The sequence below is a fragment of the Lingula anatina genome, chromosome 3 (assembly GCF_051362555.1).
Source record: "Lingula anatina isolate TDL-2025a chromosome 3, LinAna3.0, whole genome shotgun sequence".
NCBI classification, from domain to species: domain Eukaryota; kingdom Metazoa; phylum Brachiopoda; class Lingulata; order Lingulida; family Lingulidae; genus Lingula; species Lingula anatina.
The window spans coordinates 32822150-32849892 of record NC_141769.1 but is presented as its reverse complement, the minus strand read 5'-3'; the positions used below and the strand labels follow the sequence as shown (position 1 = coordinate 32849892).

Below are 27743 nucleotides of genomic sequence, written 5' to 3'. Positions count from 1 at the left end.
ACTTCTACTACTTCTATTTTTTCACCCTCCACCAACGGTTCGGTTACTTTATATTTGGAAAGCGTCGGAACTGATTTAAGTTGACGACTCTGACGCAACGATGCGGCAACAGAGAAAATAATGGAAAAGGTTTTGTGAACATGGTTATAAAGTGCTCTGTATATTCGTTCCTCTCTCTCTCTCTCTCTCTCTCTCTCTCTCTCTCTCTCAACAGGGTAGTTAAAGGTATTTTTTTTACGTTCTTTTCGTATTTCGTCTCTGCGTATGTGGCATTATCTAGAATACGAAGTGACGGCTAGGGGAAAACAACAACCGATAGAAATTTCGATAACGCTCTGTGACGGAGGAATATTATGTTATTTAAATCACCTATCATCTATTTAAAAATCAATAAGTTACTTGTAAAAAAACGTTTTATTGAACTATTTGATATCTCAACTGTTGAACCACCATTTTTTTTCTCAAATTAAGGTCAATAAATTTGTGTCACACAAGGCGTAAATCATTCAATAAATTTGATGACAAATGGAGATTAAAAAATTTCAGATTAAGAACTATTTAGCCAACATTTAGACTAAGGACTGAAAACCTCTTCCAAACGTCTCGTTTTCCAAAGCCTGATAAAGAATGTATTTGGCAGTAACTTGACTCTACCTTACTGGAAACCCACTGATAGCTCGGCCTGCGCTTTTACCCCGACATTTTTTCAAGACACGGGGACCCAAATCCGTCAACAAGGGAGCTCAATAGCTCTTACATCTTCCATAAATCCGTCATTGGTAATAAGAAGAAGCATTTATCATGCTGAAACCGTGACAGCCATCATTGAGGGCTGGGGTCGTGCAAGGTTCCAAGAGGTCCCTCGAAGCATGCGTTTGAAACGTCAAACAAAAAGTCAAACCTTCATACATTTTGATGTCATATTTAACTGGCTTGGACAAGGAAATATTTGTCTCCTTTTTATATCAATGTTTGGTCGACCCAGTCCAGATGTTTAGTACTTCTGGTGTTGCATAAATATATCTGTTTGCGTCGGCTGAGGATTTTTTTTATAAAATTATTTTTTATTACAGATTTTGCCAGTTAGCAGCTGGTAGAACTAAACTAACTTTCCAATGAGATATTTGTAATCGTTTACCTGTTAAAAGATTGATTTATAGCATTGAATATTGTAATGAATTTGATGAAAATCGATTATCTGCGCTCCCTCGGGTTATGTCGGTTTAAGTTTTAACTCTGTCTCAAACTTTCAAGTGACTCGATCGCACTTCTCAAACCAAAACAGTTCTGTGAACCTGTTATATGAAGTGAACGTCATTTTTAACCGTTTCATCTTCATTTCAAAGGTACGTCTGTACTCTTTTGAAACAAGTTTTACTTCTTTATTGATGCAAGTAGTATTATTGAAGTACTTCACAGGCTTGTTAAAAACATGCCCTTTTCGGTGTTAAGAATTAATTAAATATAGATAGGTCGCTTACTGGCAAATTTGTCTATTTCGACATTTTTTTTAAGGTCTACGCGTTTATTGTCTGTAAGCTGTGCTTGCAATTGAACTGTGATGAATATTTGATTCGTTAGCATTCCAAACAGCAAAGATTTCATTCCCTCCACTTCAAACCTTTTATACTCTTGAAACAAAAACTGAACAGTTGTTAACAATGGCTCTCGCCGCGGTGATTCTTTACACGCACCGGCCTACGCTGGAGAGTCGTGGATCTGAAAAAGATATCACTTCTAGAATATCGAAGTCAGTTAACAATTGAGATTATCTCTCTCTTTCTCTTTATCTCAGTGCAAAATTCGCAGAATTGCTTGGAGCTTAGTGGACTTCAAACTCCTCGTCGATGTGTACATTCCGCGTCGGGTTTTGTACACTTGATATCGTAATCGATAGAAGACAGTCAAAACCATTGATCTTAGGTAAGAGAGGTTAGATGTCACTCTAAGTTAACTCCTTAATTATTCATAACTATTATTAACATTGATCACCTCTTTGAATGCGAGTCAATAGCCCGGGCTATTACTCGATATTTAAGCTGAAATACTGCGTGACGGGTTATTGTTCTCTCTATTCTATCCTAAACAGCTTTAACACTAAAAGGGAAAAGTTGTCTCATGCGCTTTAAAGGTTTTTGATACGGGGGTATTTTCTCAAGTAGTCGGTGCTCGACAAAGGACAGAAGGTTTTATAGATTATCTTTCTCGTACAAGGTGGGGCACGGGAGAGCATAGGAACTGGGAATCTGAATTTTCAGCTGTTCAAAAAAAAAAAAAAAAAAAAAAAAAGAAAAAAAAAAAGGTATTGAAAAATTTTGAATGCACGAAGACTGTTGTCCCCAGAACCGATGTTATATAATCAAAGTTAAATAAGGCAAATACTCAATGGCGTTCACATTCTGCTGTCCTATTTCTTGACAATAAAAACATTTATGAAATCACAACCTTGACATCTTCCATTCAAGCAAGGAAACGATTGCACAAACGTGGTGCGGAGGTCCTGGTTATTCATTTCCAAAAATTAAATTCTCATGTTTATTGACGAAATAAATCTGGTCTTACGTACGGTACAGCTCAGTCGTGACCGTTCTTTGGTCCTGAAGTTTTGACGTGTTTGGATATCAGGCCGCTTCTGCTTCCGCTTAATCCAAAATCCATGGCGGATCAGCGTTTCCATGGCAACGTCGTTGAAATCTGCTTTTTTTTCTGTTTGGGAACGGCTCATGTTGAAATCTGTTGGAGAAATAATCTTTTTATTATCTTGTTAGGCACGAGATATTGGTGCCGGAAAACACGCGATAGATATCCAAGCTTGGGTTCACCGTACTCAAACATACAAGGTGACATCAAATTTAGCTCGAAATAATTAAGGTGCATTTAATTTAATTGGATTGTGCAAAAATATTGAAGTATATTTAAATATGTAAGAATGCTAAGTGTTGGCGTCTTCTTTAAATTTTAATGTTTTTGTTTTCTTTTGTACAACAAACAAGTCTGCTTGTACCCCGTATTTTAATTTGGTTGTTTGGTTATAATGATCGAAACAAACGCAAAACCTTTGAATAAAGCCTATTAATAAATTTATATGAAACAACGGTTTTTAATATTTCGTGTCTCTAGTAGCACTTTCTCGTCTGCAAATCACGACATGTGACAATAAGCAAATGTTGGTGTCGACACATAAAATACCTGCTGTTGTTTACTTATGGTTTTAACATAGCTCAAACAACAAAACTAGATCTGCATATGGTGTTATTGATTCGACAACGTTGGGTTACGCCAGGTTGGGGTCTCCCTAGAGTTTTCAGTGTTGTGCTCCCCCACCTCCACCTCTGTAACCTGTGACCAGCAAGTGTTGTCTCTGACATGGAGGGGAGGGCTGTTTCACCAAATTACTTGTGTCCCAAAATTGATCTAAACTTTAAGCCAAGGTAAAGCAGTCTCAGTGAAAATGAGATATTGTGGTGTTTTTATAACAAAAAAATCCATGGCTGATGTTTCAACAAAATATTTTTTTTTACATGTGTTTCAGTGCAAAACTTAGAATTAATCGTGATCAGAAGCCAAAATTGTTTTTTGAGTTCATATCAGTTTTTGGGGCCAGAATTGTCCCGTGGAACCTGTAGGTAATACCTGTCCCTGTGGTGGAAAGTGAGCATTTGGTGGTGGGGGTGGTTGGTGGGGGGGGGGGGGGGGGTGGAAGGAGTACCATCTCTGAAAATTGGGGTACTCAATTCTTTATCTTACAATAGGAGTTTTTAAAAGTGTTTGTTTGGGAAATAGTCCCAACCTAGAAGTATCCCAATCCCCTTCTGATTGTGGAATGAAAACAAGCCAACTTTTGTCAGGTAAACCTGGCCATATTTACCGGAAATATTTGCATGGGAAATATATCAATACTCCTGGAGTGAATAGTAAAGATTGCTCCCTGCTACTTGAGAGGGGGAGAAACTACAGAGGGCTTTGAGAGGCCTGCACCTATCTAAACAAAATGATCCTGAAGCGATGGCTGATACAGAAGGTGGGAGAGAGGATCCCTGCTGCAGGTGTTCAGGTTCTCTTCATGTCGCGACACCACACGACTTTTTATCTTTTGGTCAAACACAATCAGCGATCGAACGGGCCTCTCTTAAGACCATGACACGTGGTGGATAATAATAATAATAATAATAATAATAATAATAATATTATTATTATTATTATTATTATTATTATTATTATTATTATTATTATTATGTGATAAAAAACAAAAACAAAATGACATTATTTTATTTCTTTTATTTACTTTAATATGTCTGATGTACAAAGATTTAACAGTTTAATGATTTACTTTGGAGATGTAAAGTGATCTCTTGTAAAGATGTATAATTTAGTGATATTAATGAGTTATCAAGTAAAAGTGGAACTTAACGTACCTACATATTAATCTGGTGACCGGTCATTCGTATGTTGATTTATGTCGTTGACAAAAAAGTACAAATACATGAACCTTTGGTGGTAAAACATATATTTGATAAACCGTCCTCTGTGGCAGTAACACAATAGATATCCTGTTTCTTGTGAAGAGCAAAATTTGAACAAGTGAGGAAGAAATTAAAAAACATCGAACTCACAGCTTTTGTAAGTGACTTGAATACAAATTAAAGGTACCTCCTCTATTGGAATGACAAGATGGCCAAACATCTCATTAGTACTTTAATTTGCCTTCGTCTCTTCGTGAATTTTGCAGTAAGTTCACCTATTAAAAAGCCCCGTTGTACAGTATTGATTCTCCAAGTCTGTGTACTTTTTTTCCGACTTGTAACATTTTCTTGCTAAATAACCCAATGATAATACACTTATATGTTTAAGAATACAATCACCTGCTGTTTTATATTTTTTATTGATTCTAATATCTATGAAGGACCTGCTACCTTATAAAATTTACATTGACATATTGCAGAGTTATAAACCTCTCTGATCTACTCCCCAATATTGCAATTAAGGAGATCCAGATTTTCTACGCCTGAGCAATATCTAAATCTCCAGTGATTTAAATCCCCTTTTAAGATGTGGATCACTGTTCTATTGAACTTCATCAAGGATCGCGTCATATTCCTTACATTGTCAATTTACAGTCGGTGATATTCATCACTCTTTTGTCAAGTCACGAACAGTTTTTAGTGATAAGTGACTCATGCCTAACATATTCTGAAATTTTAATACTTATAGAATAGAAAACAAGCTCTTACATGTATGCTTTCAATCAGAGCGTAGAAAGTGCAGTTTTAAAACTTCACTATTAGGCCTATGCATAATATGAATACGCAGATCAATTTCCATCGGAATAAAGTGAAATTTGAAAAAAATAAAATTTGACACAGTACCAATACCCTTTACATATATTTGGAAAGTATCGATAGTGGAGAAAAATAAACAAAAAACCCCTTTAGCCACTTTACTTCAGTCCTTAACCCCCGCAAAGACAAGAAACCCCAGCCCAAATCAGAGCACAGCTGTGTGTGTTATGGCGTAACCCGCCGGTGTGAGCTTTCAGGTGAACCCCTTGGGCAAATATTGATTGTGCTTAGGTGGGCATTACATTACAGAAAGCATGCAGCTCACAATACAAACAAACAATATACCTCCTGCTCTTCTTCTAATGATGCTGGCTTTAGAAATAAAATTATAAGCTGAAATCGGATGTTTATTGTGATATTCGTGTAATCGTGTTAGTTGGTTATAGTGTTCATAGCATTGATATTGTGTGTATTACATATTCATGTGTCATATGTGGAATGTTTTCATCTGAAGGCGGTTCAATTTTTAAGAAGAGGTAAATGGAATGGGCCGCGTAACTATTACTCCAAACTAGTGGACAGCTAAAAATGGAATTAATATCACGCAAAAATTCTGGAGAAAACGTAAAGAATTAGCCAGACATTTCTGTGAAAAATCCTCGTGCTGCCAAAAAGAATTCCAATACATGAAATGCCCCATGCGTTGCTTTAGTTAGAATAACAAGTATCAATTTTTAACATGTAACAGTAAATATGTTAAATGGAAATGACGAAGATATTATTATTTTATCGTGGTTTTAAGGGGTAAGCCTGGCGGGGGCGGAGAGGAGGTGGATCTACTGCTTCAATGACCTTTAAATATTTCGGCTTTTTTGTTTACTTAACTCGAGTTGTTGTGATCGGTTTTGTTAGTAGCAGGGAAACGAAAGGCCATCAATATTGTTTTCTTTGCAGTAAATTAGCAGGACAAATAATGGACAAGGACTAATTCTTTATAAACATGGGATAGTGTAAGTTTGTTGTTTTTTTTACACCACTTTTAAATAACTTTAGGTGCGAAAGGTACCGAGAAGCGTGTAACTAGGGTAAAATATGGACGTAGGAGTAATCTCCATGAACGGCGGGGTGAGGCACGGACTAAGAAATAAAAGAATTTGGCTGCGTCCAGGTTGTAATGAACTTTATCCACGTTTTGAGCTTGACATTTGGAAAGGAGGCAGCGCGTGTTAACATCTGTCACATCCCATAATACTGCTGCATCAGTCATTTTCCAGGCTTCTGCTTCGAGGGAATTTTCGACCTTTGACGTGGATTATAAAAATGGTCGCTCTCGGGTTCCCCGCCTCTAGTTCTGTTTCTTTTTAACCTGTTTTGTGGAGATTTAAAGGTGATAAAATAAAATAAAATAAGCTTTGCTTACTTTACGCGAAAATTCGGCCTCCCATCTAACTTTTCCGCTCTTTCAACCGATTATTGAAACTTCGACCTATCTATCCCAAAAAGAAAAAAGGTAAAATTGAATTTCAACCCATAAAAATGGACACAACAAATATATTGTGTAGCCATAAATCTTAGAAAATTACGCCTTGATTATTCTGCAGTGCACATCTGGATGGTGCTACAGTTAAGGGTGTTTTTACGGGTACACAGAAACAAAGAAAACAGAACTGAACTTATTTAACCTGCAGGATATAGCGGGTACCAGGACCCATTCAAAACTGTCCGGACACCATGTGTAACAGATCTGAAATTTCATAACACGTGACTTTGTCTTGTGGCCGGTATTCTAACGTGTTATTGGATGCCAGGTTGGTCATGCGGGACAGATTCTACGGCCACGCACTGTTGGGTGGTTAGGATGACAAATGGATATTGCAACGGAGACAATGCAAACTTAAAAAATAAAAAAATAGTGCAAGATAAGCTGTCTTGTAGTTTAAAAAAATCGTTAAAATACGGTTACGAAAAGAACTGAAGAAAACGTAAATGATGATTCAAAGACACCGTTCAATTAATAATTGATAGCATAAACGTCCAATTTGTAGAAAAAGCTGAAATAGTGCCTTTATGATATCGCAGTTACAATATATGAAGACGTGTAATATTTTGTAATTGTTGGGAATTGTTGAAGTTACAATCCTTCTGTTGTAGCCTCGTATGATGTAAACTTGCCAAAGTATTACTGATATAAGCTGATTCAAGGCCATTGAAATGTAATCGCTGGGATTATCTCTATTGATTGCTTACTTGGTGATGTTTTCCCCTATTACTTTAATGTATTTCAACGGGACTGAGGTAAAGGTTTTATGATTCAAACTCCTTGTATAGTGACAAAGGTCTTCCTCTTCTCCTTCTTCAGCCCTTTACACAGAAATCAGTACAATATCTAATCCATTGTGAAATAATTTTCCTAGACGTGAATGTCATTAATTTTCCGCCATGATGATAGTCACAGCCAACGATGCGAGAAATTATTCTAATCAATTTCCAATCAACAGGTATGTCCACCGCTGGGTTTAGATTCATTTCTTATCCATCCAGAAAATCAAAGGATGCTTTTGCGGTCGACAAATCTGACTTTAATTCTTCGGTATTTTCTCCAGAAGGATGTATTTGATGGGTTGCATCTTTTGATATGTGCTTTGATAGATAGATTTTATTTATTTGTAGAAAATATGTATTTGGCGTATGTAGGATTCTAAGTTTGTTTGATGTCGCTATCTATTATTCAGAACATTATTTATTATTTGCCTAAAATTACGAAATTCTTGGCATAATTTAATATTGTGCATTTTTATTTACGCGTCGTTGCTTGAATTTTTCTGAAAGTTTTCAGTCATATTTTCGAAAAATCCTGTTTTTTTTTCTTTTTTGCCAAATAAAATTGCACCGTCATGTTGAGGTCCATTGAAAGCATTCTATTCAAAAATAATACTAATCCATCCGGAAAGGGAGCTTGTAAACTATTGTGGTGACAAATACAGGTAGGATTTTCATCTTACGAGCTATGACAAAGAAGGAATTCTAACAAAACTGGAATTTCCTTGCTCTAACGCGTCTTGCTGCTCCCTGCAGAGCTGCTAATCCCTTCTTTCTGTCGATGAAAACATTGTGCAGAACTCGCCGCGTCCGCTGATAAAAAAGAGTTTTTGGGTCGTAAAACCTCCTGCAGATTTAGCAAGTTTCTACCGCAAACTTGTTATTATGTTTCTATGGCAAGATTTGTGTCCTGCTAGGACCTTTTGAGCGAAACGCGAAGAAGGTTCGTCTTACAGTTTAGTTGATGACAAAGAGGAATTGCGTCACGAATCATACTCGTGAATTATGCAAGTTTATCCATTCATTTTCACCAGCAGGATACTGCGAACAAATAAGTGGTTCAGCTGTAAAACTGATGCGGAGGTTATCTTTCATCTTTCACAAAAGTCATATCGCTAAAATGTTCACAATTACGAAGCACACTCGCGGGGTTTTTTTTTGTGCTTTCTGTGCTCGAGTGTCATTACTGCAGCGTGGATTACTTAGAATGTTTTTATGAAGTTCTTGACAATATTGAAATAAATACCCCTGTTGTGGCATTGTTTTATATAAAAAAACGGCAATTTTCTTATTATATACCTTACATGTAAACTTAAAACAGCATTCTTAGTGCTGGCACGGTGGATGGGCGGTTGTAAAATAAACGAGACTAGAGAGGCTGGTTTCATAGTCTACGAATGGTAATAAGAAATATATCGAAACAAATAAAAGATATTTAAGATAAACTTTCATCGAGATAAAAGATTTGCCAGCATTTCTTATTACCGTCAGCAGAGCGTTCGTACTTTGTTTCCAAGGAGCACATTATTTAGCAGTGGCGGGGGGGACATAGATTTGCATAACATGGCGTAAACTCTGAATCAGAAAGGTTGAAATTCGTTGTGACATCTCTTGCTGCCTGGTCGCCTCGTGTTGCCCGCTTCTTCCCGATTTTGCACGGGTTGCATTAACCCTTCACGCGAAACGTGTTCCCAGACGTCTGAACGCGGTGGACGTTTTTACCAGACAGGTCTTCTCTGGACTGATCAAGGTATCTTAACCTGATAATTATAATTTGGTGTTATTCAGGTACTTTTTCTTTGTACTTGAAGGAAACTGAAAAAAAAAAAAAAAAAACTCAATCGGAGAGTATTCACTGGTAACGGAATAATAGTACTGATCATTCACAGCGATATTTTTACGTTATTTAAACAATGGCCTTTTTATTAACATCCCATTGCTTGCCATATTTCTGTTAAAATAGAATTTTAATATTTATTAAGAACTGTCACCATTAACATCAGTAGGGCGGAAAGCTCCTTGCCGTACACCCACCACCAACGGGATTGTCTATGCCAGCTAATGTGGTAAACTCGAGAAACATATTAGATTGATGTGTGTTGGAATGAAATGAAAAAAAAAACGTACCCATTTCGGTAATACTCTAATTTCATTTACTGATTTAGCACGATCGTACGGAATATCAACAGTTTGTGGTTAACTTTTCTAAAAACTTGCATATATATTTTCTTTACATTTGTGATTTTATTTTGCAAAACTCGCCGAAAAAAGAATTGAAACAAGTAAATATGAAATATATAAAAAAAAAAACAGAATAAATCACATATTTACAAATTGATAGCACTCTACTGTCCAGTTATTTAAAAACACAAACGATTGCTTTCCCTTCATGGTAAAGATTGATAATACTGAGAAGAAATCGGTGCACGCCGACCTAATTTGAATTAAACTTAAGTCTTAAAAGCGGAATTTCTTCTGTCGCAAAGGAGACGTTACGTAACCTGGACTGAATGCGGAAAAAAGCTTTTAATGCTGTAGATTTTTAGAAAGTCGATGGCCCTACTGCCTGCGATTTGTCCAATTTGCCTTTCAACATTCCTTCGGCTGAGTAGTAGATATTTGTTTTTGAAACGAAGCAGCTTAATTAGGCCTGATATGTGGCATCTTTTTAAATATCAAAGTTAATAAAAAGAAGTGCAACCACAATAACTGAAGCATTAAAATCTTTCAAAATTCGGAAATTCTTAGCATAAAAAATTCACTACGGTGCTTAATGGGCTTTAATTACCCAATAATTCAATGAAATAAACGTTAACAGATTCCTTTAAAATCATAAACAAGTCAAGATAGCTCTCTTCTTTAAGGACGGATGCCATGTTCGGTCGTGTTAAAGTCATTAAGGTAGTAAATGGGTGCTGGGTCGTCACGGGTCATTTCACCGAAAAGTCCTCGTGGGTGACACTTCAGTTGGTAGAGGTGACAATAATGTCTTCAGCGTTGTTAACGCGCTATCAGATTACTACTGGTTTGTCGACAATGCACCCCTCTCGCATAGTTCGGAATGTTTCACGTCAATGGAGATTTTGCCTTGCATTTGTCTCGTATTTTTTTCTCGGTTTATTGTTCGACTAAGTAGCCCTTGCGTGGAAATGCTATAAACGGAGGTTGTTGTTGTTTTTTTTTTTTTAAGAAAAAAGAACGATTATCAAATGGTCGATCTCGTCCTTCGTTTACTAAGCTATTTAATATGACACTCGCTTATCTTTTTAAGTAAATCAAGAAAACGCATGCCTATCTTATCATAGCAATTCTAGTTAAACGAAGTTTTAAGATTATTTTAGTACGTCAGACTCGGCGGTTAGAATAAGTGTTATGGCGGACATAAAAAAATCGAGTTTATTGCATAAGTTTCTTATCAGATGATAAAATAGATTTTTTTAAAAGTTCCATGTAGTTGGTTATCATTATCCAACATACGCCAGTTTTCTAACTTCTTCAGCTGCAAGTGATTAGGCGTTTCGGTATTGGGAGGTACCGCCGCAACCGACCGTCTTTGTTTTTGTGGGATGTCGTGCCAAAAAGAATGGTGTTTTTACAACAAACCTCTGAAAGCACCGATTGTTCGGTGCACCGTATCAAAGCTATTGGGTTTCTCTCGATTCGACCATATTGAGATTTTATGCATTTCTTATGGGTTTAATGTCAAAATGTTTACTTGGTTATATGGGTATCAGGAAGAAGCGAGGTCTTGCTCCTCCAAGTGGAAAAAAAAACGCAGACGACATCAGAACCAACACGTTTGTTTTGCAGACATTTAAGTAGAGCTGTTCCTCAGTCCTGAGGCATCGTTTCTGTGCCACGGTTTAAGGGATATAAGTGATTAAATTCCCGAATAAGGTTAAAGGTTCCAGGGTAGCGTGCTTGAGAATCTGTCACTTTGTATTCTGGGTTATGAATTTTGAAATTTAAGATCATAAAGCACGTCAGACACCACAGGTTAAAAGTCGTCTGCTTTTCCAAAGCCTGCCATTTTGTATATATTCAAAGATACCCTTCAAGATCAAGAAGAAGAAGAAAAAAACGCCAGAAGTCAGAAAATATTTCCCACCGAGTAGATGGACGTGCATATGGTTTTGACAGGTGGAGTATTTGTGGAAAGAATAAAAATGTGTATAAAAACGTGCCTGATATAAAACACGTTTCCAGCTAACAACCGCCCCCCCCCCCCCCCCCCCCCCAAAAAAAAAAAAAAAAAAAAAAAAAATTAAGACCTACAGAAGGGTTGGCATATATGCTAAGAATGCGAAGTTGTTAAGACAACAGCACAGATTCAAAAATAACGATTCAAGTCTTGTTCTTTGTTAATTATAAAAATAGAATTTTGCTTGCAGGATTAAGTAGAGTAACTTATTATAATGGAAAGTAGACGCACATCATGATAAATAATACATACTTTGATTATAAATTTCACACCCATCTATCTCTATGTTACTAATCACACCATTTTCTAATTCGTCTTTTCGGTGAAATGTTTAGAGCAAATTAATGCCCGGAAGGCCACCGATAGTGGCCGCTGATGGAGATGTAGCGGTCATTTCAGTATGACCAACAGTAGCCCCCCAACGGTGGACCTTACTGTCAATCTAACTTAAATGTGGTTATAACGCGTGGACGCCAGCTGCCTGACCACTGCCTTGACCAGCGTTTAAAATTAAGGCCTGTCACATTTGATAAAAGTGCAGCACGTTCAGCCCGTGGCTTTGTCCACTTTACCTACGCATGTCCATTGTCCATTTGATTGGTGAAAGATCGCCTGGATGTTTTGTGGACAAGGATTGTATAGAAAACAATAAATGCGTTCTTAGTTAATTTGTGTATTTCTGTCGATCATTGGCAAATTAAAATATTTTACCATAATTTACAATAGGATAAAGATGTCAAAGATTGAGCAAGACATTAACACATTACAGAAGAGCTGGAATATCTCAATCTGAAGTAGAACTCTGGTGATGTTTTATATACAGTGCATTTGTATTTAACAAGCTAACAGATTTAACATGTATTAATAACACTGAATATGATTTATTTTAATGGGAGCAGGCCAAGAAAAGCATCAAAAGTTGAACGAGTTTGTAATTATATGACACATTAACAAGCATAAACTCCATGAGTCTCGTAGGAACATAACCAAGAGAAAACCCGCGTTCTCTGAAGAAAGTCACCCCACGTTAACCCTATTTCTGTTTTTTAGATGGAAAAGAGACAGTTGTTCAAAGTGTAAAGACCGTGCGTGTTCCGAACCATTAACAACAGAATTTGGCGTTTAATGTCTTTTTCCCTTAACAGTTGCTGGTGCTCTTTGTCGCCTTGGTATAATTTAACAGGTCGCCCTTACATTTCCTTTTGATGTGTTTTATTTTTGGTTGTTCCTGTATTCGTTAATCTTGCCGTTCTACAGTTTCATATAACACCTTAATTTGTATGTGTTGAAATGTGGACAATCCTTGAACAATATTAAATGGTGTCAGATTTATACGGGCTGATCCAAATTCTTTTACAGTTTTTTTTTTTTTTTTTTTGTGGTGGTGGCGTTTGTGTTAAAAGACATAACTGTGTTTTTCAAACACAGTTATGTCTTTTATCTATATTACATGGCCTTTCTCCTTATATCAATTGACACATTTAACATTATTAGAGCTTGCTAGGTGTACTTTTATAAGACACAAGACAAAGCAAAGATAAGTTGAAAATATTTTTCAATGTAAAAATTACTAGCACTTGCTTTCTTCTTCTTAAATGATATCCCTATCATAAATTTCTTGTTAATAAAAATCTAAATATATTGTTTTTTCGTTATCGTGATTTTTATTCGTATAAATAATTTCGATCCTTTTCTTTTTAAAGGGATGAGTTCGGGAGACAACGACAGCGATCATCATTTAGACGGAACTTACTCCCAGGGTACGCCCAGACAAAAGCGCATGCGCACATCCTTCAAGCACCATCAGCTTCGGACAATGAAATCATATTTTGCATTAAACCACAATCCGGATGCTAAAGATTTGAAGCAGCTCGCTCAAAAGACTGGACTTTCTAAGCGCGTTTTACAGGTAATTATCGTTTGTGTAGGTGTATAGCGGAATTTGCGCATTTGATGAAAAAATTCGAAGTGTTGTTTTTCCAATGAAGTGCCGGCAAGAGTTTATTCAGTTTGACGTTGATTAACGAATCTGCACTTATTTTCATTTTTTTTTTTTTTTGTCTTACAGGTCTGGTTTCAAAATGCTCGGGCGAAATATAGGCGGAATCTGCTAAAACAAGAAGCCAGTATGTCAGACAAAAAACAAACAGACGGTGAGCAAAACCAACAGTCTCTAACAGAACTTTCAACAGATTCCCGGTCACCTCCGTTATCGGAAATTAGTTCAACGCCATCTTTGTCTGATCTTCAGAATACCTCTATTGAGCATGTGCAGGACCACAGCGGAAGTGCCAGTCTCGGGAGTCCCGCACTCACGGACGAGGGAGACAGCGTCTTTAAACCATCCTTAACAATGTTCATGTCATAGGAGATTTTATATAAAAATGGCATTTGTAAAAACGGACATTTTCCACATTAAGTCAAAGAACACTTTTACGGAATGGTTTAAAACCGTGAATTTTGATTTGAAATATAAGTGATAATAAAATGTTAAATGGCAGTTTATACGTAAGAATATTTTACACTAACATAAATATTCTATTTTGCTAGATGTTTACAGGAATCACAATATGTGATATGCCATTTGCTGAATAACGCTTCAGGGTTTGATGTTGAAACAAAGTTTTGATATTACTCAGATATAGTTGTTAAGTGTGAGAGCTAGATCTGGATTCTACATCCTTTTTTCTTTCATTTTTTGTTGTCACGTTTCTAAGTCGTGGATGGAATTGTGCGTAGGGTTCGTAAAGTGGCCAGCATAACAAGATCAAGATGATAAGGGCAGATATGCCTCGCTAGTTTTCTGTTGATTGAAAACACTATATTTCCAGAAATTGACAAAGATTTACAGAATATCAGTGCGCTGGAATCTGAAGTTCCTAGACGCTGCCCGATAGTAGGCCTACTAGTTATTCTTAATTAAATTATCTGCTAAAGTTTAACGTACCGCTACCGTTAATTCCTTATAATTAGCAAATATATAAGTGCACTGTGACATTGTACGTTAAAGTAGTTCTAGAAAACTTAACAGACAACTGATGCACGTTTCTGACACGGTTAATACACTTGGGGCACGTTGTATACCTGTAGGCCAATATCTTTTCATGGGGACATTTATCCAGCTGGTAAAAATACGTTTTAAGTTATAATTTGTATATATTTTTCCTGTAAAGAACTCACAGGAGAGCTTTGCTCTCTATGGAATAAGGCCCTACTCAGTGTCAATGCGTTGTCCGAAGCACGGCGGATCACGCGACAAGGAAGAAGCTGTCACTGCGCTCGGTAGGACAGCGATGACGCATGCGCTGAGCGTGGCAGAAGAATACGGAAAGGCTCGGATGCAATCTCTATATTGTGCAATATATCCACGCAATTTGGACAGTGACGCTTTCATTCGTGTAACAATCTGTTTAAATTCGAAGTGAACATAGATATGCATTTTTTTAAAAATTCTATTAATCTTTTCTTTCTTTCTTTATTATTTTTTTTTTTTTTGAGAATTTTGTTTTAATTCAAAAGGGTTTGATGAGACTGTCTGTTTGAGATGTTTTGAGACTGTCAGAGATATATTACAGCTTCAGTACAAGCGGAAATAGTATAACAGATTCATGATATTCCAATGCCGTAGAGAATTCAGTTGCAAATAATATGTTGATAAATATTTATTGTGTTTACAGTGCTTTCCAAAAGCGAAAGAACAATGTTTGTAAAAAGAAAAATTTACATTGTTGTTACAGGAAATAAATTGTATAGTAGTTGTGTACGTCAAACATGAAAACTTTCATTTTATGATTATTATTCTTGTCAAAGAATCATAATTCTACTCGAGTTGAAATGGCGACCCAAAGAAAAAGACAAGAAAAATAGTAACCGCTGGGACTAACCTCAGAATGTGAACAAGTGCCAGCAAGTCCTGTTTTGCCATTAACTACAGATCATATTCTACTTTTCACATTCTTTTTATTTGATAATTCCGATCACGTCCTATGCAGTGGTGTATAACTGTGACCCAAGTTCAACAAAATCACACGATGACCAGAATTAGTGACCTGTTATGCGTTTCTGAATTTGTAACATTTGATTTTTAATACAAAAATATGGTGTAACTTATTTCACGAGAGCGTAAAACGTTTTCTTCGAGAATGAAAATCAATATGAAGGTGTTTAGAGATTATCAAAATCGCTCTTTCTGAGAATTCAAAGTTGTATTATTCATTCTTTCTTTTCTCCTTTCATACTTCTTTTTCTCACTGTGTAATATTAAATAAGCAATATTCTCATTATTATTATTTTCTCTTTATTGATACCAGCACATTTTGGTACACTGGCTTTGGTCTAACAACAGAAAACATCATATTATATAATAATTATAATAATTTACATTATGGCAATATTCTGGAACTAATGAGCTGATTAAAATCACATGTTTTGTGTAATTTTCGTCACATCATCAAAAGCCTCAAACATATCCATCACACAGAAATACGGTTTTGTTAAAGATCAAAATGGACAGTACTTTGAAATAATTAAAAAAATTACGTTATAATGGCCTCAATATACATGTGCCACACGTTAAATACCTAAAAGACAAAGGCCAGACATCATCTGCAATTGATCTGGGAGTACAAATCAATGTTAAATTTTTTTAAAAACTTAAATTTTAACAGAGATTGAAAATAACCATATTTTACATTTTGAAGTTGCACGCACTGTAGGCCTTTAGTTCTGCACGCATGTTTTTTAACCTCTATCTTCAACACATCCGTTGCGACATCCGTTACGACACATCCAATAACGGCACCACTAACGCACTTAATGGGCGGCACGAAAAGCGTTAAGTCATCGACATTTCTAGAAATTGTTTTATTTTTACTGTTAAAACACTTTTTCTTGGCAAACTTATCTCCCCATAAATCAATTCAACAAAGTAAAAACAAAACAAAACGTTTCAGTTCTTTCTATACTATTTTTCCATGTTCAACAATTATAAACCCTGTATGTTTTACTTGAAACCGACTTTCCGGCTTTGCCATTACAGGTGAGACATCTTACATCACTGTTGTTCTCTGGTATTCCTCATATTTATATATGTCTCAACAATGCAAAAAAATTATCATAAAACATATTAGCCTACACGTTTTAGAGGGAAATATTTTTACAACAAAACCTGAGAATTGGGTCACTTTTAACCTTGCCGGCATAAACACGTCTTTGGAATCGGCATACAATATTACCATGGTATTCAGAGGTGCTGTAGTAGACATCTGGGCACGCATGCGCTGTTTGTAAATTAAATAGATACGAGACTGGTGGTCAGTGGCGGATTTAGACGGGGATCGGGGGGGGGGGGGGGGGGGGGGGGGGTCCTGACGCTCCCATCATTCGATTTCTGGTCCCCTCTTGAAATTAGGATTTGGCCTAGTTGAGACATAGTTCTAAACCGTCCATCACAGCACCTCTAACACAATCTCATTTGCATATACAAGGACACCACATTCATAATAGCACAATCATTTACAGCACCACTAACACAATTCCATTGTTATGCAGGGACTAGTGTATCGATAAACTTTTTCCAAATACCACTGCATACGAAATACCTGAAGGCTTAACACTTAGTGGTATAAAATATTCTTTATAGCAGAATGTTATTATGACATTCACTTTTCAAAAATGTATCTTCACCAAGCAATTCAGAATTTGAAAATTTGCACTTAAAACAATTAGAATTTATCTAGGTTGCATGTGCTATTACAATAAAATGTATAAACTTTTTATATTCCAGCTCCCAGTTTCTCGAAATTATAATAATAAATAAAAAGTATCTAAATAAATAAATAATTAATTACTGAAAATGATGCACATATGCATATATAATCAATGTATATAACTTAATAATTGCAATATACATTTCTATTATCATTAATTATGTGCTAAATGTATTTTAAAAGCAACATAATAAGGGACCTTTCACATGAAAAACCTATTTTCCAAAATTATATTTGCAGTATCTTGTGATCATGGTCTGTGCCCTGAATACCCCTTGGCGTAATTACGAGCAGCGCGAACCAGTTTCTTCCGTAGTTGTAATTAATTCTCAGAGCTGCCAGTAAATATTTCCTGCGGGGTATTCAGGGCACAGACCGTGATCACAAGTTACCGCAAATATATTTTTAGAAAATAGATTTTTCATGTGAACAGTCCCTTATATTCTTTTGTTATATGAATTCAATTTATTACTTGATTAATATATATTATATTTGTATATATAAAATCCAGTATATCAGCTGCCCATTTTACAGGGCATCTAATGCTAGGTTAAGTCCCTGTTAAGTGTTTACTTCTGTAATGTTGGACTCTACTTAACTGGTGCTTCCTTCTCATATTTTCACATTAAAATTAAGAAATTCGGTGAAAATGCTTATCAAATGAATCAACACAATGCTTTACTACCTGACCTGGCATTAGGTAACTCTCTGACAATCAGGAATGATCGTCTACAGATTCTTAAGGTTTTCAGAACTAAAAAAGGGTCTGTAGCCAGCAATCTTTAAAAAAAAAAAAAAAAAAAGGAGGGGGGGGTGCAGGGATTTTTTTCTGAATAAGTATACCTTTTGAAGTTCTTCATAATGTTAACAAGAAACTTAATTTAATCACAGATTCTACAAATGTAAGCAATTTTTTTTCCTGTGTAAATTCTTTCTAGATGGTGACCAATCTTGTCTGGAAAATTATTGTCAAAGAATTCACACTTGTTACTAGGTCTCACTACTTTGTAAATTCTTTTATGCTCGGCGCAACTGCTTTGTTCTGTAAAATAATTTTTATGGAATTTACACTTGTAAGGTCTCACTCCCTTGTGCATTCTTTCATGAATAGTGCAACCACTATGTTCTCTAAAAAAATGTCACAGAGTTACGGTATACACTTGTAAAGTTTCTCTCATGTGTGAATTCTTTCATGTTTAGTGCAACTACTTTGTCGTGTAAAATATTTGTCACAGAACCTACACTTGTAAGGTTTCTCCCCTGTGTGAATTCTTTCATGATTGGTGCAATCACTTTTTTGTGTAAAACATTTGACACAGAATCTACACTTGAAAGGTTTCTCTCCTGTGTGAATTCTTTCATGTTTAGTACGAATACTTTGTTGTGTAAAATATTTGTCACAGAACCTACACTTGTAAGGTCTCTCTCCTGTGTGAATTCTTTCATGATTGGTGCACCTACCTTGTTCATTAAAATATTTGTCACAGAACCTACACTTGTAAGGTTTCTCTCCTGTGTGAATTCTTTCATGATAGGTGCAACCTTTTTTTTGTGTAAAACATTTGCCACAGAATCTACACTTGAAAGGTTTCTCTCCTGTGTGAATTCTTTCATGAATGGAGCAATCACTTAGTCGTGTAAAATATTTGTCACAGAATCTACACTTGTAAGGTTTCTCTCCTCTGTGAATTCTTTCATGAATGGAGCAACTACCTTGTGCTGTAAAATATTTGTCACAGAGTCTACACTTGTAAGGTTTTTCTCCTGTGTGAATTCTTTCATGATAGGTGCAACCACTTTTTTGTGTAAAACATTTGCCACAGAATCTACACTTGAAAGGTTTCTCTCCTGTGTGAATTCTTTCATGAATGGAGCACTCACCTAGTCGTGTAAAATATTTGTCACAGAATCTACACTTGTAAGGTCTCTCTCCATTATGAATTCTTTCATGACGGATGCAAGCACAACGTTCTTTAAAATATTTGTCACAGAAGCTACACTTGTAAGGTCTCTCTTCAGTGTGAATTCTTTCATGACTGGTGCAACTGCTTTGTACTGTAAAATATTTGTCGCAGTATCGACACTTGTAAGGTTTCTCTCCTGTGTGAATTCTTTCATGACTAGCACAATTACCTTTTTGTGTAAAATATTTGTCACAGAATCTACACTTGTAAGGTTTCTCTCCTTTGTGAATTCTTTCATGAATGGTGCAAATTCTTTGTGCTGTAAAATATTTGTCGCAGTATCGACACTTGTAAGGTTTCTCTCCTGTGTGATTTTTTTCATGCGCGGTGCAACTACTTTGTTGAGTAAAATATTTGTCACAGAATCTGCACTTGTAAGGTTTTTCTCCTGTGTGGATTCTTTCATGCATGATACAATTACTTTTTTGTGCAAAATGTTTGTTGCAGTATCTACACTTGTAAGGTTTCTCTCCTGGGTGAATTTTTTCATGCCCGGTACAACTACTTTGATCTGTAAAATATTTGTCACAGTATCTACGCTTGCAACGTCTCACAAATTTGTGAATTCTTTCATGATTAGTGCAAACACTTTGTTTCGTAAAATATTTTTCACAGAATCTGCACTTGTGAGGTTTCTCTCCAGTGTGAACTCTTTTATGCATGGTGAATCCACTTTGTTGTTAGAAACAAAAAAAAAAAAAAAAAAAAAAGCCGCCATGAGCCAGTCACTTGGAAAAGAATGCAGGATTTATCCAGGTTTTAGATCTGCCCTGCGGCAGGAGCCCTGTAGCGTAATATACTATCGTAACCAAGTCCTTTCTTGCGCTGTGCAGGCAGATACGCTTCCATGGTGTTGGGTAACAGAAAAAGCCATCGAAAACATATATAAGAAAATACTACTGCATGTCTGTTAGTGATTCAATAAGTAAATTAAGCGTAATATGCGTAGTAAAGGCAACAAAGACATATTTTACAATAGCCATGACCAGGGATAATCCTAGAAAGCATGACGCCGCTTGTCCCGCCAGAAGATGGCCGCAATGGCGGGAGTGGGAATCGGTTGGGTCCCAGTGTTGGTTGGGTCCGTTACTTCCAGTGATTGAATTGTAAACTCTGATCAACTGTATCGTTCATACCGGCGGATAATTACGTGTGACAATTATAGTCTTAAGAGATTCATTTTTTCATAAAAAAGAGTCAAAAATGTTAAAATACCTGCAGAATTTTTCAACTTCTCTTTGCAGTCTTCTGAGATGCAGCCTCGGTTTAGGAGAAACGACAGGACAGGCCACAATATGGCGGAAACGGCAACACAGGACAGTTGTTTATATCTAGATGGCGCAATAATATTTATTAACCTTGAAATACCTTGAAAAAATAAAGATACTTCAAGAAATACTTGACGCAAAAATCCTTTTTGTCCATGACCAATTTGTTGTTTATTTATGATTGACTTTTTAGGGGAGGATTTAACCCATTTGCAATACAAATTATCTAAAGCAAGATTGATACATGAGTAGGCCTAACCCACACAACTTGACTAGTCTGCATTTATTTTGCTATATTTATGAAGATTTTGCTTAATATAAGTAATGTGAAAGGTTTGGTAATTTTACATACATAGGCCTACTCGTTGGCAGATTTAGAGGGGGGGGGTGGTCAGCTAAGGGCGGTCCTGACTCTCCCTTCGATTACTGAAAAAATCACACCAATTAAAGCTCCCCTCTTGAAATTTGAATTGTGACAAGCTAATTTATAGTTCTAAACCATACCAAATTGCACCGCTCGCCCTCTTAAATACCAAAATGTTTCGGGTGCCCTTCAGCGGGCCTCCGAACCCCATGCCAAGGGGGTGGGGTTGGGGGGACCGGGGGGGGGGGGTCGGCTTTGCATCTGTGGACCCCTCTTCAAATAATTCTGCATCCACCCCTGCACACTTGTTAAGAAAAGTTATTTTGGTATTCCATAACTGAAACAACAGGAGTTAAAATGAAATTCAGTTTAAATAAGAGAAATAAACTGTGCATTAATAAGTTAATTGCAAATAATTCACATTTCTATTTAAAAAAATGCAAATCAAGTGGCAATGTAGGCCTTTGCTTTTTTTTCTACAGGTGTGCACATCATAAGTGATATTGTTTTTTTTAAGGGCATTATGGCAGCAAAATAAAATGGGGCAATTTTGATGCGATATTACATAATTATCGGCCATTCTCAGTAACTAGGTCCAATTGATGTTCCAGGCCTTGGTTCCGTAAATAAAAGACAATTAAGTCTGTTCACTGACTCAAAATGACGTGCACCTTATGACCAACTTATAAGCCAAAATAGTCAGTATTCTGTGATTCATTGCCAGAAAAATAATAATTTTGATAATAAAAATCAAACCTTCGTTACTGTCGCCAAACACCATCTCCATTAAACATGCTAAATTTATACCACGACAATATATTCTTCTTTTTGTGACGCACCTTTTTTTCATGTCACATAACATCGTTTTTTCAGATAAGGTTATTTAAACATCAGTATGCATGGCTGTTTGAATATTATTCCTTTGATATGCAGTGTCGCCCGAATTTTGATTTTTCAAAAAACCTCCGTTGTGCGATTTTAGACACGGCTAATCTGCAAGAAATCATTCATGAACATTTCATGAAAGAAGTTCGTTCCTAACTTGATATAATAAATGTTTTAAACAAGACAAAATAACAGAAGCCAGGTCTGTTTTTTACGATGTATGAATGAAGTCTCACAGATGAATTCAGTTAATGAGTAAATGACAAAACCTTCGTGATCATTAATCCTAGTACGTTCTGTCCAAAAAACCTGCCATATATCACTTTAATCATGAAGCAGACTTCGGACCATTCGAGTAAATCACATCTAACTTGTGTTTTGAGGAAAAAGCAGTAGGAAACCTAGAGAGTCTAAGGTGTTACTAAACCTTCGTTACTTAAACTTTCGTTACCGATATCCTAAAACTAAATAAAGAATAAAGAATAACTCAGTATTTAAGTACTTATTTGCCGCCTTTTGCCGCCTTTTGTACAACAGCCGCCATTGAGAGCAGCAGACGAATCTCGTGCAGCAGACTCTTTCTGTTTTGAAAGCAACTTTTCGTGTGTAAGTATGCCTAAATTATTATGACTAATTATAGTGTGACCAAGCGGGCCTAACCAAAATGTTTAAATGGGATATTATAACCAGAATCTTTCTTTTTTACAAGTACAAATTGAACTTGATAAATTGTTGCATATAAAATGTAATTCAAACGTGTAAACCTCCGTGATCATTTGGTAACGAAGGTTTGCAATTTGAATATTGTTTTGTATACCACTTACTGTGACATAATTATATCAGCAGGGCATAAATAATGTGCGATACTAGAAGAACAAATAGTTGTTATTTTTTAAAACTTGAATATTCATTGATTTACAAAACACAGAAGAAAATAAAAGATGGTGAATTTAATTAACATGTATATATTAATGTACTTGAGATTAATCAGCTTGCTGGAGGAGAAGAGATGAATATCTGGCATGAACGATACATTGTGTATTTAATAAATATCCTCTTAAGTTGCAAACAAAATTTGATTTTGATTGAAAGAGATTTCTGCTGTATTTGAAAAAGACTAATCAAAGGTAACGAAAGTTTCATGTTGGTAACGAAGGTTTCTAATAATTTCAGGGTCACAATAAGATACAGATATGGTAAAGAGTAGAGCAGAAATACAAAAAGCGTATAGACAGAGACTTAAGGAAAAGAATGCAGAAGAATATCTAAGAAAAGAACGTGAAAGGGTTAGACGGAATTACATTCCATCCTCTGCACTTTCAAATGATGAAAGGCAAAAACGGAATGCGAAAAACCGTGAAAAGTTGCGTCTATTCTACGCTAGAAAACGCGAAGAAAGGGCGCACAATGACACTGATGAAACAAGTGGATATGAAAGCGAAAGAGACCGCCCTCTTCTAATTAAAATGAATTTCGGAAACAGGCGCAAGGGCGCAGTTCAAAGATGGAAACGAGAGCTATCAGAAGTAAAAGCGAGAATGAAAACGTTGGAGGAAGAAAAGTTAATACTTAAAAAGAGGTGTAAGACAGCTCAGAGGTCACTACAAAGAATGAAAAAGAAGAAGATACAGTGTGGTGAACTGACACCCAGAAAGCAAACTGAAAATCTCATGGACAAGGCACAGCTATCATCCAGCCAAAAGGAGGTAATAAAAAAACCTCTGCTGTTGGCGAACACTATGATGAGAGAAATAAGGGCGACCAAAGAGGGAACCCAAAAAGGAAACGTGAAAGCCATACACAGGGTTATTTCTGGTCGCATCGTCAAGAAGTACAGGTTGGGGAGCTTGCTGGCTGCTTCCACAGGTCTATGCCGACATAGATTGACTACAACGGACAGCAAAATGCACCAACTGAGAAGAGCACAACGATTTAATGCCTGCCGACGATATAAAAGGCAAGTGGAAGAGTTCCTCAAAAGAGAGGATAACAGCCGACAACAACCAGGCAAAAAGGATGCCAAGAAGGTAAAAGATGGATTGTCACAAACTTTTGTTTTAACTGATTACACAAGGAATTTGCACAAAAAATTTTTGTCGGAAAATCCTACAATAAAATTGTCACTTGCATCATTCTGTCGATGCCGTCCAAAATACATACTGACAGCTGCGTATGCAGGTCGCAGCTCCTGCTTATGCACCAAACACCAAAATGCAGCTTTAACTGTCAAAGCCTTAAAGCGTGCAGGGATTGACATACCAGCAAATCCAGAATCTGTCATCAAGAATATGCCCGATGTACATCAAATTGAAGAGGCTGTTGGTGACTCGACTGTGATTACGCAGTGGAAACGAGTGGAGATAGAGGAAAAGGGAAGAAAGAAATATGTCACGAAAATGATTGAATCCACGCTCGATAGGAAACAAATTGCAAGCCACTTTGAAGGTCAGATGAAGGATTTCAAAGAACATGTCTTCCGTGTGGGTACACAATATGAACAAATCAAGAAACTGAAAGAAAATCTTCCCGCTAACGAGATGATTGTTCAACTCGATTTTGCAGAAAATTACAGCTGTAGGTCTATGGAAGAGGTACAGAGTGCGTACTTTAATCAGACAACCGTCACCCTACATCCCGTAGTTGCCTATTATCGCGTCTCAGGCGAGTTACTCCACAAAAGCTTCATCGTTGTTTCAGATGAAATGACACATGCATCGTCCACTGTCATCGCTTTCGTGGATGAGATAGTTCCGCTCTTGAAAGAGATTGTTCCAGATTTAAGGACTATACATTACTGGAGTGATTCTCCTACAAGTCAGTACAGAAACAAGCACATGTTCGATTTTGTAGCTAACCATGAATCCATGTACCAAGTTAAGGCCAGGTGGAACTACTTTGAAGCCGGCCATGGGAAGGGGCCGTGCGATGGCCTGGGCGGTTCCTGTAAGCGTCTCGCTGACCAAGCAATGAGAGCAGGCAAGGCCGTGATACAAGACGCAAATTCTTTTTTCACATGGGCTGTCCAGTCGAGCATGACAAACGTCTCTTTTCTGTTTGTGTCTGCAGCAAAGTGTGAGAAAAAACAAAAAGAGCAGGAAAAGAGAGTAATCAAGCCACTAAAGGGAACTATGAAAGTACATGCCGTTGTGGGTTTGGGGGCATCGCAGGTCAAGGTTCGCAATGTCAGTTGCTACTGCGACATCTGTTTGTCTGGAATAACTTGCACTACCTGGCAAAACCAGGTGTTGCAAGTCACCACCTACGATGACAACGATCAAACCTCAGGTCTGGATGCTGATGAGACACCCGAGAGAGATGCCGCTGTCCTGACTGTCGGGCAGTACGTCGCAGCAATTTATGATGGGGAGTGGTATATTGGAAAGATCTCTGATACGGATGAGGAGGATGAAGAGGTGGAGGTGTGTTTTATGGAGAAACGCAAGCAGTTGCTACAATGGCCTTCTAGAGAAGATAAAATCTGGCTAAAACACGACGCCATTTTAACCGTGATCAGTACGCCAGAGGCTTGTGGAAAATCACAACGCATGTTTAAACTGTCGGAAAAGGACAGAGAACGCATACTGAATATGTTTTAAAAGAAGTTTATTTTTATTGGTAATGTTTGAACATGTTGATGAACAGATATTTACTTGTTGTTACAAGTATGTTACTCTCAGACTCACTTTCAGAAGTTAATTAAATAATTTTACAGGATTATAAAACTTTCGTTACAAAATGTCATTTACCTTATAATCCAAGGCGGAAAATATCAAATAGAGACTTTCTACTGTTTGTTTGTAAATCACAGCAAGATGTAGCCTATGTTATGCGAATCTTTAAAGTGATCTTAAAGCTTAATTTTAGTCTTTGATATAAATGCAAACTGTGGAATATATTTAAACCTCCGTTATGTATTATGCATTTACGTTTACCCGACCTATCTCTTCCAAGGTGGAAACTTCAAACCTGGGAGCTTTACTATTTGTTTTAAAATGAAGTATTTTGTCTGTAAAACAATGAAACAAAGGGCAGATTTTTGCTTTTTGTAACTTGTTTTTCCTTAATTAAATTATTTGCTTAATGTACACACAAATCGTCCGAAATTAGATGCAGTGTTTTGTTATATATAGTGCAGAGTGAAATCACAGCAAGATGTTAGTGATGCATGTCTTTAAAGTGATATTTTTTTAACTTAGTTTCAGTTTTATACATCTTAAATACCAAAATGTGGAATGTCATGTCAGTGTTAAAAACATTAAATCTTCGTTACGAAATGTGTGTTTCATTTGTACCCGGACTATATATTAAAGGGTAGAGAGTACTTACCAGGGAACACGTCTTTTCTGAAAGAAGGCACATAGGTTTTATTTAACACGAAAACCAAGCCTTACGGGTGTCTTAGATTTACTGTGGGAAAAAGGACAGACTCATGTGTGAATTTTGAAAAAGTTTTTTTCATTTTCTCTGATCGCACAACATTTTTAGACAAAGGCTCTGGTGTGCATTTTCTGCCCTGTATCTTTTATTTCTACTGTGCATAATTTGTGCAACATAACTATTTTAAACTGAATCGTTTTGAAAAAGCCTAGCTTGCTGCATAAGTTCATACGACGCCTCAAACTACGTGTACTTCTGTGATCACGAAGGTTTTTTGTGCCCAGTTTTGAGACTCTATACCCCTTTGTTACGGCACACGTATCTCAGGATCGGTGAAAGTGTTGCATACAGAATTTTTGGGCAAATTTACTGAATAATACAGGGTCAATTTAGAGCATAAAACAACATCAAAATGATAAATTCAATTTTCACTTTTTAAAAACCCTAATTGGACCTAGTTATTGAGAATGGCCGAATGCTTAACAGCATAATCACCACCAATTTTTAATTGTGCACTACAGGTAACATAGTTATTCAAAAAGTGTGACTATCAAAGGTAATCAAGTCCATGGAAATTCAGTGGCAAACCTTGAAAATGCCAATTAATATGTGAAAAATGAATATTTCACAAAAAAAAAAAAAAAAAAGGAATAACTTAACTGCAAAGCTGTCTAATGTAGAGACAAAAAGCAGAATATTATGATGCATAAAATATATTACTGCTAAGACTTCAACAAAAATAAGCTAATCAAGCTTATTTTCAAACTTGATCTAACAGTATGTCTGACCTTTGAATCAGTCATGCAAGTTAAAAAGCAAAATATGACATGGTTTTCATTTTATTTGTATAATACTGGAAAAATATGCTGAAAAAAAAAAAAAACAGACTTTAGGAAAAATGGACAAATTAGGCTGATTGATTGTTCGAACAAAGATGTAACTCTGTCATAGGCCACACTCAGAACAGTGGACTAACTCTGAGGGTCAAATATGGCCAAATCCAATATCACTTGAATACTTCCCAAAGGGTAATCTATACAGTGTCTATTAGCAGATTAGATGGCAAGCTTTTTAGTGGGTTGCCATATTTGATCCACAGTCAAACTAGTCCACTGTTCTGAATGTGGCCTTAGAGTCATGAATACTATGAAGGACAAACCATTAAAATATATATATATATATATATATATATATATATTTTAGCATACTATTCCATAACCCTTTGAGAATTACCCACTACTTGCTCAAACCAGTTTTAATTCTTAACAGAGACTGGGCATACAGTATATGTATATGCAGTGGGTACAGCAGACTTGGT

At 36.4% G+C, this 27743-nt stretch overlaps 3 protein-coding genes across 4 annotated transcripts in view; 2 read left to right on the top strand and 1 right to left on the bottom strand.

Annotated features, from left to right (window-relative positions):
- The window catches only part of LOC106168296 (LIM/homeobox protein Lhx2), a 54934-nt gene extending 39357 nt beyond the window's left edge, over positions 1–15577 (top strand). For both annotated transcript variants that reach the window (XM_013547311.2, XM_013547310.3), the window contains exons 4-5: positions 13503–13708; positions 13868–15577. In XM_013547311.2, coding sequence (XP_013402765.1) covers positions 13503–13708; positions 13868–14167 — 506 coding nt within the window. In that variant the 3' untranslated portion in view covers positions 14168–15577. The remainder of the gene's footprint in view (positions 1–13502; positions 13709–13867) is intronic.
- Positions 15578–18576: 2999 nt separating this feature from the next.
- On the bottom strand, positions 18577–20837 carry LOC106168289 (uncharacterized). Its single transcript, XM_087009999.1, has one exon. It carries the CDS (start codon positions 20191–20193, stop codon positions 18742–18744), a length of 1452 nt encoding a protein of 483 aa, XP_086866125.1. The 5' UTR covers positions 20194–20837; the 3' UTR covers positions 18577–18741.
- An 895-nt stretch (positions 20838–21732) lies between these two features.
- Positions 21733–26892, top strand: LOC147763258 (uncharacterized). Its single transcript, XM_087009995.1, has 2 exons — positions 21733–22654; positions 23222–26892. Exon 2 carries the CDS (start codon positions 23242–23244, stop codon positions 25642–25644), a length of 2403 nt encoding a protein of 800 aa, XP_086866121.1. The 5' UTR covers positions 21733–22654; positions 23222–23241; the 3' UTR covers positions 25645–26892.
- Positions 26893–27743: the final 851 nt, after the last annotated feature.